Source organism: Cryptomeria japonica, chromosome 3 (assembly GCF_030272615.1).
Source record: "Cryptomeria japonica chromosome 3, Sugi_1.0, whole genome shotgun sequence".
NCBI classification, from domain to species: Eukaryota; Viridiplantae; Streptophyta; class Pinopsida; order Cupressales; family Cupressaceae; genus Cryptomeria; species Cryptomeria japonica.
Window position 1 is genome coordinate 385443767 of NC_081407.1, and position 18561 is coordinate 385462327.

General features: G+C 36.7%; 1 protein-coding gene across 1 annotated transcript; it reads right to left on the reverse strand.

Moving 5' to 3' along the window:
* Window positions 1-303: 303 nt before the first annotated feature.
* LOC131044731 (probable mitochondrial saccharopine dehydrogenase-like oxidoreductase At5g39410) lies at window positions 304-18315 on the reverse strand. Its single transcript, XM_057978124.2, has 2 exons — window positions 17244-18315; window positions 304-1235 (listed from the first exon to the last, which is right to left on the reverse strand). The coding sequence occupies exons 1-2, from the start codon at window positions 17934-17936 to the stop codon at window positions 546-548; spliced, it is 1383 nt and encodes a 460-aa protein (XP_057834107.2). The 5' UTR covers window positions 17937-18315; the 3' UTR covers window positions 304-545.
* Window positions 18316-18561: the final 246 nt, after the last annotated feature.

The following is an 18561-nucleotide window of genomic DNA, read 5'->3' on the forward strand; positions in this document are numbered from 1 at the left end:
GGAAGTGATAATACAAATTCCAGTGCTAAGGCAGAGAAAGGAGCATTCCAATCTAGGTAATTTATCTTTAAATGTGTCAGTCAGCCCATTCCCGCAAGCTTTGTTTTCAACTTTTAGATTATGCTAAAGTCTTTCGCTTGTCATTTACATGCTAACAAGCAAGTGATAAAATAACGTCTAACAAATGTTCAAAAATGATTAAAATTATTTAAATTCCTGAAAGTTTTCAACGTATTTCAATCTTTTACAAATTGACCTAAAAGAGAATATATCTCTCCACAGAGAAATAAAACCCAATCACCCTGAAAACTATAACTGATAGCATTTCATTAAGTTTTTTAAAGTAGCATCTTACAAAAAAGATGTAAAACTAATGTTTGTTGGCACACATTATTTAGAATTATCTTACATCAATCTATGTAGCTCGTTTGACAGAGTGAAGGACACAAGTAATTATTTAGAATTCTTTCATGTTGATCTACTTAGCTCATTTGACAACGGCTATTCAGTTAATGGAAGACATACTTGCTTTTGATGCATGACTACTATGAGAGAGTCTTTTTGCTGATAAGTTCAAACAATATGCCCCTTTTTTCTAGGCGCTCTTGCAAATCTGTAGGACCAAACACAATCCCTGGAGGGAAAACACCTCCCTTTGGTAAACTTTGGCGTTGATCAATCACAAGGAGAGCACACTGAACAAGAGTGATAGGAGTTGTTGCATAACCAATCTCAGGCCCTGAAATTCTAGTCACCACTTCCATATTTGGCTTTGATCCTTGTTGCAGAAGACGACTCCCATCACTATAGCCGTGACCCAGAAACCACATCTTGAACGACGCATTTCTAACCTCTTCTTCTGTGGGACCCATCTTATTGAACTGTCCAAGAGTGAAAATCTCTGGGTATTTGAGAAGAAGTGAGCGGCCCCAGCTAAATCTGCCTAATAGGACCACCATCAAGCCTATACAAATTGTCCGAGGTATACTCCAGAGACTTTTAGAACCTAAGTAAACACCAAAATAAAGAGGCTTCACTTCGGACCAGAATTTCCTCCTCTTTTCCACCAAGTCAGAGTTCTCATTGACAGCAGGCAAACCATGTGGATTCTCCGACAACAAGACTTGTGTTCTTCGAACAACAGCTGCATCTGATGAGGGTAACTTCAGTGCCCATAATCCAATCGATTTTTGGTGTTCTATTGACTTAGCTTTCGAGGCAGGAGGGCCAGGTACCTGCATGCAAAAAGCAACTCCCAGGCAGACATTAGATTATCACAGAAAGTGAATTCTATGCAATGAAATAATAGTTAATACACGTGTATTTCTAAGACTTTCTTACGTGAAATGGTTACAGTAGATTTTATAATAAATATAGAACACATAGTATGAATTAGAATACTTTTACATCCATGGTATAATGAGACAAAGAATGTATCTTACAACAAACAAACAAAGGTGTCTTTTTAAAAGTTCGTCCGTACTTCAGGTACATCAAATTAAAATGTGAGTAATTAATGAAATCATTTTTTTGTCATGTTATCAAATAAAAAGGAGAAAAAAAACAATTCATATACTAGGTATAAAAGTATTGTCATGTGAAAAAATTGTGATGGAAACACAAACAACTCACAGCTAATTTATCTTCATGTTTGAAGGTAAATACTAAATACTTTTAACTTTCTCCCTACACGCTAATCTCATTTACATTCAAGATTGCCTGCAAACAACGTGTAATGGAAGATAAAGCAGATGAAATACGCCTGCTAATAGGAGATACAACTAATGTCACAGCCTAGCAAATATATCTTGTCCACTTCCTCATAGTCATAACGCTCTAACACATCTATGATCTACCACATTAGGGCGACAAATTTTTAATATGGTTTTCAATTAAATTTAGAAGAGTTCACATCATACAAATTTTATAGTTGATTTTAACAAATGCTTTGTTCTGTAGTTCAATTCAGCAAAAACCATAGCCTGTATTCAATAAGAATTTCTGCATCAAAATCTGTGTTGATGAATAGCTTATTGGAGCATCTAACACAGTTGCAGATCCTAATCATGTCCACTTTATAGATAGAAAACATATAGAAATTTAAACAGATAAATATTACTTATATGATTAATCACAGATTAACGTGATACGTCAAAACTCACTAATTCAAAGTAGGTCATTCATAACATTTCTCTTTATTAAACAAAAAATTGAGATACTATAATAGAACAGAATTGATCATTCAGATTCGGTACAAGAAACATACTTGATACATTCGGATACAGTAAGATAATGCTTTTCCCAAGCTGCTCCAAAGTGAATAGTTCTACATTTTAAGGTGACGGCTTTCTTTAAAATGTGGAATACATCAGAGGGACCACTAGAAGTCTTAAGAAATTAAAAAATAGATGCTTTTTGAAACCTAAAGAGGAGAGTGGGGTTACATATCGTCGAGATATTTCTGGGCATTCATGAGCTGTCATGTGTGCCCCAAGGAGGTAGGAGACATGTCAATCAGTAATATTAAAGCATATTTATGCTGAATTGTTGCCACAAAGTAAGATGGGTTTGCCACAGATGCGATATACACCAACCTATATACCCCAGGGACGTCCCCTGCATTTTCAGACCCCAACCTGCACCAGAAACGTTTCAAGGAAGTGGGGATAGGTGGGAAACATCCCCCAACTGTCTCTGATCTGCAGCCAAAAAGGTGAACGTCCCCAAGACTTCAATTTGTTTCCTAAAATGGCAAGGAATGGCTAACTGTCTAGGATGATGCAAGCAAAAAAGAGGGAGGGTGGGCTGGCCCACAAAGAACTTCACACCCTTTACAACTAAAGACAATAAAGCAAACTCATTTTGCCATTTTACGTTTTATGAATATGAACACAAACAAAGAGAACAGCAGCGAGAGGAACACAAGAGAACATCAAAACCACATCATTTCAGATAAGTTTACTGTTCATTGTTCATTTGCACAAATTCTTTTGCTTTTTTTCCTAAAATTTTTGAACATTAAGGGAGGATTTTTGTTAGTTTTTTGTTTAAGTTTGCACTTGCAACTGTGCTTGAATTTTCAACAATGAAAACAATAAGCAGCAATGAAGAGAGGTTCAAATTCAAATTTGAGATTGTAAAAGTACAATTGGGTTCTTATCAAAGTGGGAGTGTTGCAAACACTGTGAATTCAAATTAACCATTTGAATGCCTTTATGAACTCAAAACTTATGAAAAGGCCCATTTAATCCTTAAATACCCTTTTTACAATTTGCAACAGCCGTAGACAAAGAAAAAAAATGGGTGGAAGTAGAGTATAACTATGTCATTTGTGCAAGAAGGATCATTTGTGTGAGAAGGTCCGGGCCTCAAATGTTGCATAAATGGTGACCAATTAAGCCCATGCATTTAAGTTAGTTGGCTTGATGGTGCAAAGGTACTTACAAACATATTTTATGAACCCTTAGTGTTCATGCAATGAACAACATATTGAAAAACATAGCAAATATAAGTTGGTTGAAGGCACTGGTGGCAGAAGTTAGAGACATACAAATGTTCATTTGCAACCATCACACCTCACTCACTCAGTTCATTCAAGGAAAGAATTCCTTAAACCCATGGAAACTGGACATTCCAACTATTTTATTTTGTTAGAGAGGGTGCTTAAGGTGCAAGAGACTATAGAGCTAGAGGTGGGGGTATATGGCCAAAGGAAAACACAACTAAAGGAAGAAGTGTGAAACAAAAGATATTAATAATTTGTGGCACATGATCAGGTAAGAAATTGCTGATTTACTATTCAATTACTAATTTATTGATGTTTCTAACTTGTGAATTATTTTAATTGTTTGTAACAGCATTCAATCTTTGTCATTTGAATCTTAATTTGGATTTTTTTGTTTTGTTTTATTTTTTGTAATTCCGTTAATAGATGAGTTTGCTCCATTTCAAGCTGCGTAGGTCATAAGGTATGCTAATACAAACTTTCCTAGTCTTGGAATTAATTACATGACATTGTGATTGGATGCCATGCTCAGGCAAATAAAGCAAGCCATTCATGGCAAAGATCCCAATTTGAAATTTTATGAAGGGCATATGAAGCCCATTGTGATGAAATAGTACAACTCAATAACACTCTGCTTCATATGGCAACTGATGTTCTAAATCCCAAATGGTATGCTACAAGACCTATGAGAGTGCCTTTGTCTAATGATGAAGAGGTGACAGAAAGACAATTTGATATCCCTTTCAAATGAAGCAAGCCATTCATAGCAAAGATCCTAATTTGAGATTTTATGAAAAGCATTTGAAGCCCATTGTGATGCAATAGTACAACTCAATAACACTCTGCTTCATATGGCAATTTATGTTCTAAATCCCAAATGGTATGCTACAAGACCTATGAGAGTGCCTTTGTCTAATGGTAAAGAGGTGACAGAAAGACAATATGATATCCCTTTAAAAGATGTACACTAATGATTTGAATGTAAAGGATGGCCTTTGTAAATCTCCGCAGTATAAAGGGAGATCAATTCTCCTCTCATGAACATCGAATAATATCTACAGAAGATCGTATAACACCTTCAGCAGACCGCATAACATCTACAGAAGATCGTATAACACACAGCAGTTCATATATTGTCAAGGGAAGATCGTGGATCCTCAAGTGCAGATCAATTCACTTATCTAGCTTCAAGGAGTGAAGCGATTCATATTGATTGTTGTAAAGGCATCTCGCCATTTCTATTTGATAAATAATAAGAGATACTTGTTGCTGGGTTTTTCTCCCTCAAGTTGGAGGGTTTTGCCAGTGTATATGCTGTGCAAATTTGATAGAATTGTCTTATATCTGCTTCCCTAAAATCTGATCATTAAATTAACATTTTAAGGTTCTAAAATTTATATGATGAATGCCTTATCAATGTTATTATATGGATTATTTAGAATTTTGGAGGGTTTTCCCAGTGTATATGCTGTGAAAATTTGATAGAATTGACTTATATCTGCTTCCCCTAAAATTTGATCATTAAATTAACATTTTAAGGTTCTAAAATTTATATGATGAATGCCTTATCAATGTTATTATATGGATTATTTAGAATTTTCTACGTTTTTAAATTTTCCATTTTTTTTAATAGTCATCCCTCATCATCCCCTAAAAAATGGCCTCCCAAAAAACCCATCACAAAAACACTTCCCCATTCATCCCCATCCCAGAATCTTGGAGTAACACAAAGACCAACTAAAGGATATAGTGAACTTGTGTTTAATTCAAATAGTGGATATTAGTGTTTGCTTGGAATATATGTTACATGTCAAGGGAATAAAAGTGGCAAACCTAATCTCTGAGGTTGAGTTTAATTATTAATATAGCTTGTGCATTTGACATAAAAGCACCAATCAGAGAAATTGTCTACTCTTCATCCAAACTCTTTTCTTTCATACATTAGAGTTGTCTTATATATCATGGTATTCATTGCCTTATGAAAAATATGTTTATCAAATAAAAGAGAAAGTGAATACTTGGTTTTCTTTTTTAATGCTTGTGAATTTGGAAAGTAGATAGGTGAAGCTCACTTAATATTTTATTTTTATTTTCCTGCCCTGTGAGTACAATTTTTGTTGAACGTGTGAAATTTGACATGTAAAACTTATGGGACAAAAGAGAAGGTTCTACCCAATTACCCAAGAAATAAGTTAGGTGAACACTATGGACACCCCTCTTCTTATGGTTTCTTATGCTCATAATCCCGAGTGTAACACACCTAAACTTGGATGAATTCTTCCTTCTAAAGATGATGGGGTAATGAAGGGATTTATAAAGGCCCTTCATATAATGTATAGCAATGAGGACATAACCATAAGGCCCTTCATACGATGTATAGTAATGAGGCAACAATGGCTTTAGTTTTCTAATCTTCAAAGCCCTACATTCAGCAAACCAAAGGCTGGCATGGATAGCACCACCATTGCATTTAAAAAAACCATTGAATGATGAAAATTTCATAAGTTTGAAACAACTTGCAATTTGTCTACTCTTGCAAAAACAATTGCTATTTCCTCTACTACAAAGAGGAATTGGCCCGCTATGGCTTCATCCACCCAATCAAAAGGAACATGCTTACCTCTCAACAAGCAAGAAAGCTAGCGGCAGTTCATAGTGCCTTGAGACTTCACGATGAGCAAACCATTGAGTATTGACAAACTCTAGCTACACGTTGGGATGTTGATCCTAAAGGTGTTAGGTAGATACATGAGGAGGAGGTGCAACTGGGATTGGTCGAGATTCCATTTTTCAAAACACAACTTCAACAAGAGAGTGACACAAATTATTAATAGCCCAAATGAGGCATAGTTGTATTTTGAAGTTTGAGACATTGAGTTTTAAGTTTAATTTTAATTTAAAACTTTACACTTTAAAATTTGACTACTATTATACAACTGAAATCCTATGGTTATGTTGCTACCATGATTAAATTTACAATTATACTTCTCTCTCTCTCTCTATCTATCTATATATATAGATGAATATATAGTCATCTCCAAATACATCCCCTACAATCCTCCCTCCCCATCCCCATAACGTCATGGAACACAAGAAAATACATAACTTGCTTGAAAAAAATTATATCCTCATTTTTTTTTATCTTCCAAAAGTAGGTGTCCAAGGTCAATAAAAAGACCTTCAAACTTGGACACACCATGTAATGGTTACTGCCCTCCCTCCCCTTCTTTTTAGAAATTATTTGCAAATGAAACTCAACAAAATGTGCAAAGAGAACACTTGACTGCAATAGTCTGATATTGATTTCATTTCAATTCACATACATTATTACATGCTCCTTGGTGGATAAACAACCCCTAAGGTTACATCCAACACATGGGTTGAGAAATACATGAAACCAACATATAAAGTACATTAATATTGAAGACAAAAATCGAAGGTTGCAGATCTGATATAAATCTTCTGAGGACTGCTACAAGCAATGGAACCAATCAACACCACCCAACACTCTTCTAGTTCACCAACCACACCCACCAATAGACTGTTCTGAGGTTGTATAGCTGAAATATCACCTTCAAACCACTAAGAAATGGACTGATAATATGTAGTCAGGTCTGCAACATCAAACTAAGTTGAATTCCAGGTCTACAGCAGCTACCCAAATGCCTTATTCCAACCCCCAAACACTCTGCTATCACCTATCAAAGATAATCAACAGGTAAAAGAACCTTCAGCTGAGTGGAACATCATGAAAATCCTAGTTGAAAAACTCGGACTCAGCAGTGACTCGGCAAGCCCAATTTTTTTTAAAAACTTGGGGAAAAACTCAGCAATGACTCGGCAACTTTATCGAACATTTGAAAGTACTTTTATTTTTTTAATATTATTCAAAAACACACATTTACATCAAACTTGTAGAACATATACTGATTTCCATGATATATAAATCAAAGTTCAAGTTAAATACATAGCATAAACAAAAAAACAAGTGGATCATGCATAAAAAATGCAAAATGACTGTTATATTTTGTTTAAAATTTTAATCATAAAAGAAATGATTAATGCTGCATACATTATTCTTATGAAATAAATTGATGCTATTAAGGAGAAGTATATAGTTATCAAGCATTGTTTTTAATATTTATTTGTCTTTCCCGTAGCAACTTTGATTTTGGCTTGAAGTGTGATTTTATTTTTGGATGCAAACCCTACTGACTTCCTAGTAATTAACCATGACTTGTGTTTCAATATCAGGAGAGTTTAAACTTAATCGAAAATGCTTAAAATCTAGTGATGAGGTTCAGAAAAACCCTCACGAGCCTGCTTGTCGTCGTGTCGCTTCTTTTTTTGCCTGCCTATTGTCGCGGTGTCGTGGTTTTCGCACATTTGTTTTTTTCCGTTTTTTATTGATGAGTTTTATGCCGATTTCATGCAAGTTTTGGCGATTTATAGCACAAAAAATCGCAACAAGTTTCAAACTAACTCGTCTGCGAGTTATTGGGCGAGTGACTTGCGGTGATGAATGACGCGCAAGTACTCGCGAGTCTTTTAAAAAAGCGCAGAGTTTTTCATCTTTTATGAAAATGACAAATAGAGTATGCAACAATACTGAAAAACATCTCCAACAAGACACCCACAAAATCTAAACCCTTTCTAGCTTTAATTTTAATGCCAAAGAAGGTTCTACAACTAGGGCATCATCTAAAACCCTCAATTGCACAGCCGGCAATAAGAGCACCTGAAAACACCATCATAAAACACCCAAAATCCTTTTCTAATCACCAAAAAGCAAACCCACAACTTTGAAATCAAAATATCTTGTATATTTTCATTTCTTCAAACCCTGAATTCAAAAAATCTGTGAAAACCAAGGAGTGAAAACACCAAATCAGCTAGGAAGGATCTTTCACCATTGAAACTAGTGTATTTGATGAGGGTTTTCGTACTCAACCAATCTTATAAGAGCTTCTTTGTTCATTCCAAGCGAGCAAACTCTAAGTAATACAAATGAGAGCCCAAATCCTCCTTAACACTAAAGTAAATATTAAACATTATAACTTTAGTGTGAATATTAAAATAATTCCAAGCACATTGTAGAAAGGCTACCAAAGCATCGAAAACTGAAACCGAACATTCTGAAACAAAAATGATGCTAAAAAATGATGTTTTATGCCATAACGAGCACATACTATAAATAGCAGTGTTCTCAAGCACTAAAGACCAAAAAACCAAAAAAAGACTCGAAAAAATTAGTGCCGTGCAACCATTTACTATAAATAGTAATGTTCTCTGAAGACTCAAGAGAACAAACCCAGAAAAATCCAAATGATTGGTGCCATGCAACCACTTACTATAAATAGCAGTGTTCTATGAGGATCAAACAAAACAAACCCAAAAAGATTGATGCCATACAAGCACTTACTAAAAATAGCAACTACCATCAAAACTCACTGAAACTTAGAACTGAGCTCACCAAGAACATTGGAACCCTCCCAACGCCTCAAGGAAAACTGGCTAAAACCCATAGAACAACATGGCATAGAAATGGGGACATTACAATCCTCCCTCCCCAAAGAATATTTGTCCTTGAGCAATGCCTGCACAACACCAAAAACACCAAAGTGAGCTGGACTGCAAACCAATGTGATCCCAAGGTCCCACAACAATCTCAAAAAGAACTGACCATGTTGTCATTGCACCACTTTGATTATAATTGTAAACCCATCAAGCCAAGTCTACACTCTCCTCTCCTGCATCCCCAAAATGTAGCCATCATCAAAACCCAAACTAAAATACCTGTAAGGGCTTGGAACCTATACCATGAAACATCTGTTGAAGCATCACAATAGGGTCCATACACGCAATCCCACAGGCTGCCATGATCCTGGGCAACAAAAAAAATTGTCCACTCAAACAACAACCATAATCCTCAGCATATCTCCACAAGTTGTCATGCAGAATCACAACTACAAATGCTACCTCCTCCAATCTTTTTGCTAAAAGGAAAGCAATCCTTTGTAAGAGTTCAACAACCTCATCATCATAACACCACATGGATCTAACATGCCACCTCTGAATATTCTAATACAACCATGAAGACTTGTGAAAACTTTTACTGTTCCAACAACATCGGTCTCAGAATGATGAACCAGTGCGGAAATTTGTTGTCTTCAACCAAAACCAAGAGTAAACCTTCATAAGATGAACTCTTAGAGTTTGGAAGGTCTGAAGAAACAAATAATCATTGCTGTTCAAAGCAATTTGATTTTAGTATTTAACAAGGGATATCAGCAATACTTATGGAATTCCCATGTATAAGCATCTAAGATGAGCATTGTGTTGCACAAAGGCAACTCAGAAGTGGTTGCAAAACACTTCCAAACAATCTCCGATTGAAAATCTTTACTTCCTTGACAAAGGAAAAAGTGCCTATGAAGGCAAACCTTTATGAGAGGTGATTGACCTGCAACCAAACAGCAAGCTTAAGATTAAAAATCTGATCCATTCTTTGCCAAAGAACAATCCCAAGAATGAATATTCATTCATTGCTCCAATCCGTACTTAAAATCTCTTTCCAATCCATTTGAAGATCCCAAGCATAGATACTCAACCAAGAATGATCTCCAACATACCTAGAAAGGTACACATCATAACTGAAAGTGTCATCCATAAAATCATGCTCGTCATGGAAGTTCATGACCTTTTTGGTAATCTCTTGTAACCCATCCATGAAAACATCAACAACTAAGGTGCAAGGAGCAATTGTTGACTTCAAACCAACCGCAAAGAAGGATTAGTATAAGACAAAACATCATTCAATCCAAAGGATGGATTGTCAATCATGTATATGTCATGTTTAGGTCTTACTTTCTCCGAAGCTTCATAAGCAACTAGCTTGAAACCTCCTTTACTTGCTGCTGTACTGAAATTTCCAGCAACTACAAAACCACATTTTGATAACTTCTTATTGTCAAAGATGTTGAAGTCACCTCCCATGCAGAAACTTTATCTCCAACATGTGACGGGCATGCATTACAACTTATCAACTCAGAATTTTTTGAAATGTCCCACTTGTTGGTCAATTCCAACACTCCAAACAAAACTTCATGCAAGGATGATGCAACTCAAGGTGAGAACCAAGAAGGAAATAACTCTCACTAAAATCATCAAATTGCACACCCAAGTTACCTTCCAATTCCACATGTAATTAGGAATGATGATCTCTCCTAGTGTCATCTTACTCCAATAGCAATCTTCATCTGTCTCCTCATAAACACATTTCATATTCAGTGGTCTCCCGTGAGGATAATCAATCACCTCATATTGTGAACCTAGATCAATACCAAGCTGAAAATCACACTCCCAACTCAAGTCCCGAATCTTCTCCCAATTCCCATACCTTGCTATTTTCACCAAGTGCGATGCTATAACCAACAGTTGTTCCATCATCCAACTCAAAAAGTGTATTGTCATATGTCATATAAAGCAAGCTTGAAAAACTCAGCAATTCAATCAGAAAATCGTGAGTACTCGCACGTCATATCCCAGCACGAGTGACTCGCTGATAAAATCGGACGAATTTCGCAAAAAATCGCACCGAGTTTTCCCTTAAAAAATCACTAAAACCCATCGAAAATTTCCCAGAAAATCGGAGGGAAAAACAAAAAAAAAATTGTAAGGGCTAGAAAACCCTAAAAAGTTTGCGATTTCCCTTTTTTTTCCGACGGGAGCCATATTCACGCAACGCACGACGACAGCCATATTCGTGCAACGCAATTAGGACACATTTGCAAATAAATCGGGTGACACAACAAATTTCAGGTTCCAAATCCATGTTAGACTAAAATTTTTTACATTATTAAATTTTTTTACATCATCTGTTCTCCAATTCTTCTGCAATCTGCGATTCTGCACCATTTATATTTAGCTTTGGATTATTTTTTGTCTGGAATTTGTTTGATCAAACTTCAAAGAATGACCATCATTGTGATTAATTTGACTACATAGAACTCTTATTTGGTGTAAATGTGTAAAGATATGTATTGAACTCTTATTCATATGTTGCACTTGTTTTTTAGTTTATGCTATGAATTTAACTCAAACTTTGATTTATATATCATGGAAATCAGTATATGTTATACATACTCGATAAAGTTGTCGAGTATTGCCGAGTTTTTCCCCGAGTTTTGGCAAGTCCTGAGTTTTTAAAAAAAATTGGGCTTGCGGAGTCATTGCCAAATCTGACTTTTTCAAGCTTGGTATAAAGACCCATCTCAAATAATGGGTTGTCAACAAACACCACACATTGATTCTTCCAATCAAATTTATGCAAGGATAATGAACTATTGCTATGATGAATATCAAAATCCCTTTGTCATACCTTTCAGAAACAACTCCAAGGTTGTTTGTAGTCTTATGTACCTCTCTATTTCCATTTTCATACCTTTCAGAAACAACTCCAAGGCTGTCCGTAGTCTTATGTACCTCTCTACTACCATTTTCAACAGTAAACTCGGGATCCAAATCAATGAAATCACTAGGCCCCTACTCAAGATTAGCTCCATGCAATAACAAATCTAACATCTTCGATGCCATCCTCTATGCATGAACCCTGAGATGAAGTTAGAACAGCACTATGGAAATTCATCCCAATATGGGATCCTCATCATACTTAGGTGCCAACACACCCGAATACCAAGTGCATAACGGCTAATTGCTTCATTCAGAAAAAATACGTTCACTGTACTCCTCCTGCAAGGTTGTCTCTCTAAATAAATCTCTCTCCAAGTCAAATACACTGAAACTATCATAATCTCTCCTCTCTAACAGCTCTATTTGGACATCCAACCAGTATCCATCTAGACCATCATCATTGGAAATATCTAAACTCAAACCCAAGGCTATTGTTGTGTTTTCTTTCATGCACAAATTCATCAATGGTAAGTGCATGCATGTCTAATGAATCATCCTGAGTCTTATCAAAAGTTGCTGAATTAGCAAACTCCAAATCAACAATTGATTAAACTCTACGATATCAAAAAGACTTATGCACTCTTCTTCACTTGTGGATGCATCACTTGAATCTTTTTGTTCCATCTTCTTTTCAGACTCTTCTTTTGTGCTAATTTCTTCATTTATTGTGATTTCAAATTCCTCCTATGTTCTTTTTTGCACAGTACTTTGCCCATCTTCTTGCGTACTTCACATGTTTGAGTCTTGTCACTGTTTAAAGATACCTTTTATATCTGGATCCTTCATTAGATTAGATAGTTCTTGCATCAACTCAAATATAGACTTATCAGTTGTAGACACATTTCCAACTTTATTATGCAACTGCTGAACTGTAACAAGTGACCACTACCCAACATGCGGGCAAAAAAACTTGCTTTAATACCACTGTAATGGTTACCCTTGATTTTTTTTTATTTGAAAATTTATTTGTAAATGAAACTCATACAAAATATGCAAAGAGAACACTTGGCTGCAATAGTCTGAAATTGATTTTATTTCAGTTCACATACACACTATTACATACTCAGACAAATCTGAAGGTTGCCACAAGCAATGGAGCCAATAAACACCACCCAACACTCTTTGAGCTCACCAACCACACCCACCAATAGATTGTTCTGAAGTTGTACCACTGAAATATAACCGGCAAACCCCTAGGAAATGGACTGATAATATGCAGTCAGGTCTGCAACATCAAACTAGGTTGATTTTAGGTCTACAACAGCTACTCAAACACCTTATTCCAACCCCCAAAAACTCTACTATCACCTAGCAAAGATAACCAACAAGTAAGAATACCTCAAGCTCAATGGAACATCACAAAAATGACAAATGGAGTATGCAACAAGTCTGTAAAACACCTCCAACAGGATGCCTACAAAATCTAAACCCTTTCTAGCTTCTTTTTTTAAACACCAAAGAAGGTTCTACAACTAGGGCATCATCTAAAACCCTCAATTGCATGGCCAGCAATAAGAGCACTTGAAAACACGACCATAAAACACCCAAAAATCTTTGCTAATCACCAAAAAGAAAACCCACAATTCTACAATCAAAATACCTTTGTATATTTTAATTTTGTTCAAACCATGATTTCAGTAAATTTGTGAAAACCAATGTGTTTCCTGTGTGAAAACACCAAACCAGCTAGGGAGGATCTTTCACGACAGAAACTACTGTACTCCATGAAAGTTTTCATCCTCAATTAATCTTAAAATAACTTCTCTGTCATTCCAACAGCATCTACTTAAGTGTGCAAACTCTCTGAATAATGCAAATGAGAGCCCCAAACCTCCTTTTATAACTTTTGAGAGCAATTTTATAAAAAAAAAACATTTTGCTTTTTGCTGTTTATCTTTCTTTTTTACTTCTTTTGAAAGAAAAACACTTTTCTTTTTCAATATTTTTTTAATGAAAAATGTTTTTTTGCTTTTTTGTTGCTGTTTTGGGAAAACATTTCTTGCTTTTTCACTATTTTTTTGAAAATACTTTTTTTCTTTTTATTGCTTTTTTGGAAGAACACCTTTTTGCTTTATTTGAAAAAACAATTTTCCACTCAAAAATACCTCTTTGAAATATTAATAACAATTCATGTGTAAAGGGCCCACTAATGGGCTTAATTGGGCTAATCCAATTCCACTGGCGAGTAAAGAGGTGAAATGGAAAAGTCCAGAGGAAGGATGGACCAAGGTCAACTTTGAGGGGGCCTCAAAGGGGAATCCGTGTCCCTTTGGTGTGGGCTTCGTAGCTAGAGATTTTAGAGGTAATATCCTGGCGATGGGAGCCAAAAAATTAACGGAAGGCACAAACAATATTGCTGGATCTCAACCAGCTCTGGAAGCAGTGTTAATGACGAAAAAAATGGGGTCCGAAAAATTCATTTAGAAGGTGACTCGTTGATTATAGTTAATGCCTTAATTCAAGGCAAGGTAGAGGCTTGGAACATTAATAAATTAATTAAATCAAATTGTAATTTATTAAATTCTTTTGAGGCCTTAAAAATTTCGCATGTGTATCGTGCAGGTAATGATGTGGCAGACATCCTGTCGAAGTGAGCGATGCCATTGAATGTGAATATCTCTGAGATTTTTGGGAGCAATTTGATGATTTGGAATGGGGTGAAAGACAGGAAAGTACACCGCCAGAGTGTTAGCTGCCATCATTTTGTGGTAATTTTGTGAGTGGATGGGACAGATGTGACAGGGATCATAAATGGCGTGTGAAGTCCCGAAAATTTCTGCATTTAAATGGCATTGCTTCATGCTTCTTTCCAAAACATTTTGGAAATTGATGGCTCAAGGTAGTAAGGGTGTATGCAACATGGAGGCGAATTTCACTGTGAGAACAGTGAAGCAGCAGTTGGAGTTCTTGGGGCACGTCTTTGAGAAGCGGTTGAAGGGAGTCTTCAAAATCCACAGCCCTATATTCATGCAAATTCTAGATATTCTTCTTGGGGATGAAATCATGAAGACTAAACACCGCTACCAAGTGAATGCAAATATTGTACCAATGTTTGTTGCTTGGGGTTTCGAACTTGGAACGTAGGAGGAAGTGGAGTGGGTTGTGAAAGAATGTGTTGCAGAGGAGTGGGTGCCTGGCTTTAAAGCAATAATGGCTTCAGTGGTGCCGGGGACAGGTTTCAAGGAGGCCGAGGGTAAATTGTGAGAGGTGGGCGAGGTGTGGAGGGACTCAGACCCTTCATTGTGTGGAAAGCTAAAGAGCCACGGGAGGAATGCATAAGAAAGGGAGGTGTTGACGCAGATTGAAGCAGAGGCGGAAAAGAAGGGATGGAGCTAGTATTTGAGCCAAGCAATTTTTGGATTAATGGCCCCCTGCGAGTGCAAGTGTTGGAGGGGAAGGGCAAGAAAATTGTTCGGCTGGGCTGAAAGCCCTCTTTTGGTGACACCACATCTCTTTGTATTTTTGTAGTTTTTAGAATTATGGTATTCGGCTTATGTGTAACAAATGCTCTGCCATTAGGATGGCATTTTGTAAAGATTTTTTGGGCCTTCAATCGAGTTGTTTAATACCCGTATAGATGTAGGAGAATTTTACAATGGGATCTAAAGTTAGAGAATTTTTTTGAAGGTGGTGTGGATAGGGTTTTATTGTAAGGGTGGCAAGAAGGCCATTTTGATATCTGCATATGTATGTAATATTTTCCTTTATATTAATAAAATATATACTATTTTCACCGAAGAAAAAAAAAAAAAATCATGTTTAAAGGCCCCCCCTCATCTCTCCTAGGTGTCCACTTTTGAGGAACATAAGTTAAATTTATAATATTTAACGCTAAAGTAAATATTAAAACATAACTTTATAACTTTAGTGCAAGTATTAAAATAATTCCGAGCACATTACGGAAAAGCCCACCAAAGCATTGAAAACTGAAACCATTCTAAGACATTACTCATGCTAAAGAATGATGTCCGATGCCAAAATGAGAACATACTATAAATAGCAATGTTCTTCAAGCACAAAAGACAAAAAACGCAAAAAAAACAGAAAGATTGGTGCCATGCAACCATTTACTATAAATAGTAGCGTTCTTGAAGGACCCAAGAGAACAAACCCAAAAATATCGATGTCATGCAAGCACTTACTACAAATAATAGTGTTCTCTAAGGACCAAACATAACAAACCTAGAAACATAAATAAAGCACTAGGAGATAGTGTCAACTAATACTAAATATTTGCACCTAGTTTCAAGAATCTATAACAAATCACTAAACAAAGGATTGAAATCAGCGCCCAGCTGAAGGAGATCCAACTCCAATAATAAGTTAGATATTTTTGAATGGCTGGGGGACCAACAAAAGAGCTATAGTTAGTATGAGTTTTCCACAGTCTATTAGAGAGAATTTTGTTTAATAGCTTCTGGTTTAAACGAGAGCTAATAATTTGGCATGAAAAAACATATAAGACAGACGAGGAGCTTCTGTCAAATACCCAAGAAATCTAGTAGTTGGATGAAGTCCTTTAATGATTAATTTATTTCCGAGTTCTTAGTTTCCTTTACGCTTTTCTTGTTTGACTACATATGTCATTCTCGCTCTCCTTAGAACTCACATGCAATCACAATTCTTGGTTAACAAGTTCGTGGCTTATTGTTGTGAAAACCTGGGCAATTTGTGATGATACTTTGCTAGGATCTCAAAGAACTTTGTATGACTCTAACAGTGGAAAACTCCTAACTACTTTGTTACATAGATTGTAAATGAGAAGGGCAACCATGGTTTCTTGTTTTAAAGTGTCATTAATTTCATGTCACTACTTACATGCCATGTCAATGGCATCAAAAATATTCAATTATGTTCTTTGATTGATACTTGAATACAAAATACGTACAAGAAATTGCAGTTAATTATAACTAAATGAATAGGTAGAGCAGGTGCTGGAGAATTGGAAGGGAACTCAGGAAAAGGTAAACGGGAGTCCAAGAAACAAATTTTTAAAAGATAATGTTAGTTCGGAATTAAAAACTGTTGTTGTGAAGACGGGATATGAAAAAAGATATCTAAAGAAAGATGATGCATCATATCTGTGGAGCAACAAAATCCAAATAGTAAAAGGAGAAAAAACAAGAATTGATCAATTGCCCTTGTCCCCCGCCACCTGAAACATTTTACTTGTTGCCATCTGAAACATTTTCCAAAAATAACCTAACAAGAAATCAATTGCAAAACCCTAAAATTACTGCTTGTAAAATGATTCGGACTCTCCGACCTGAAGTTTGGGGCGCCGGGGCCTGGACCTCCTAAGCTTCTGAAGCTCATCCGCATTAGCGACGCCAAGGACGGCAGACTCAAAAGTGGTGATATTCCCCACAATTCGCTTGTCAGACTCTAACACCAGATACGAATCCACGCTATGCGGCACAGACGGCGGCTCCCACTGCCTGGCATGAAAAATGACGCCCAGTTCAGCAGGCACAGAATCATAACCGCAGGCAGAAACGACGAGAGAACCAGAAAGAAGGGCCGAATCATGATAGAGAGCCTCCATTCGTTCCATGAACTCCGGCTCGCCTGTAATGTCTAGGTAATCCACGCCCGCTTCCACGCAGGCGGCCACAACGGGCTCGCCGTAGAGGCGGTAGGGCCCCACACAGCTCAAAATGAGCCGCGTTCTTCTGCACAGAGCCACCATAGACGCCGCATCCGTGACATCTGCTTCAATTATGGGGATTGAGGGTGGCACCGCCCCTTGTGCCGCCCATCGCAGCGTCTCCGCCAATTTCCCTCGGTTGCGCCCTGCTATGCCGATTCTTCTTTGGCCTTGCCCATCCGGCCGCTCCAGATGGCTCAGAAATTCTCTCACAACATACTTTCCTGTAAATCCTGAGGCGCCCAGAATCACTGCATCCAATTTTTCTTCGTCTTCCATCTCCGTATTCATTGTCCAACTCTCCCACTGCATTCCATGGCACTGCTTTTATTGTTCCATGTGGGCTCCAAATAAACAAATTCCCAGATGAAATACCCAAAAACAAGGAGCAAATGACGGGTGTACTGCCGGCTGTTTGATTCTCGTCTGCTTAAATAAAAGGAAATCCAAAGTTTTGGACTCCTGAACCGAGCTGGCATGACGTTATAGTGTTAGGCAGGCTCGTCTTTAAATAATACCAAATCTCCCAACGGCTTTTCATGCACGTATTATTAAAGGTCGCCATTGTTTTTATCAGTGGGGGTTATAGCTGTCTGAAACTTAAATTCTCTGTTTGATTTAGGTGATTTAAATTTATTGGGCTGAATGAAATTTTTGGATGCATCATCAACTTGTAAAATAATTGAAGTAGAAAGATAGATGTTTGAAAGGACAGAGAAAGATAGATTGCAATCATATGCTCTGGAAAGTTCATAGTGTTAATGTACATAGATCAACTATGTGAGAAAGTTTGACATATATGAAATTAAAACTGAGAATATATGTTAAAGGTCTATGGTTTGATGGTGAAGTTGAAAGGTATTAAATGTGTTCATTAAGGATCAAGTCTTGTTGACTTCAAGGTAGAAGAGCTCATCTAACAAAAAAACTAACAATA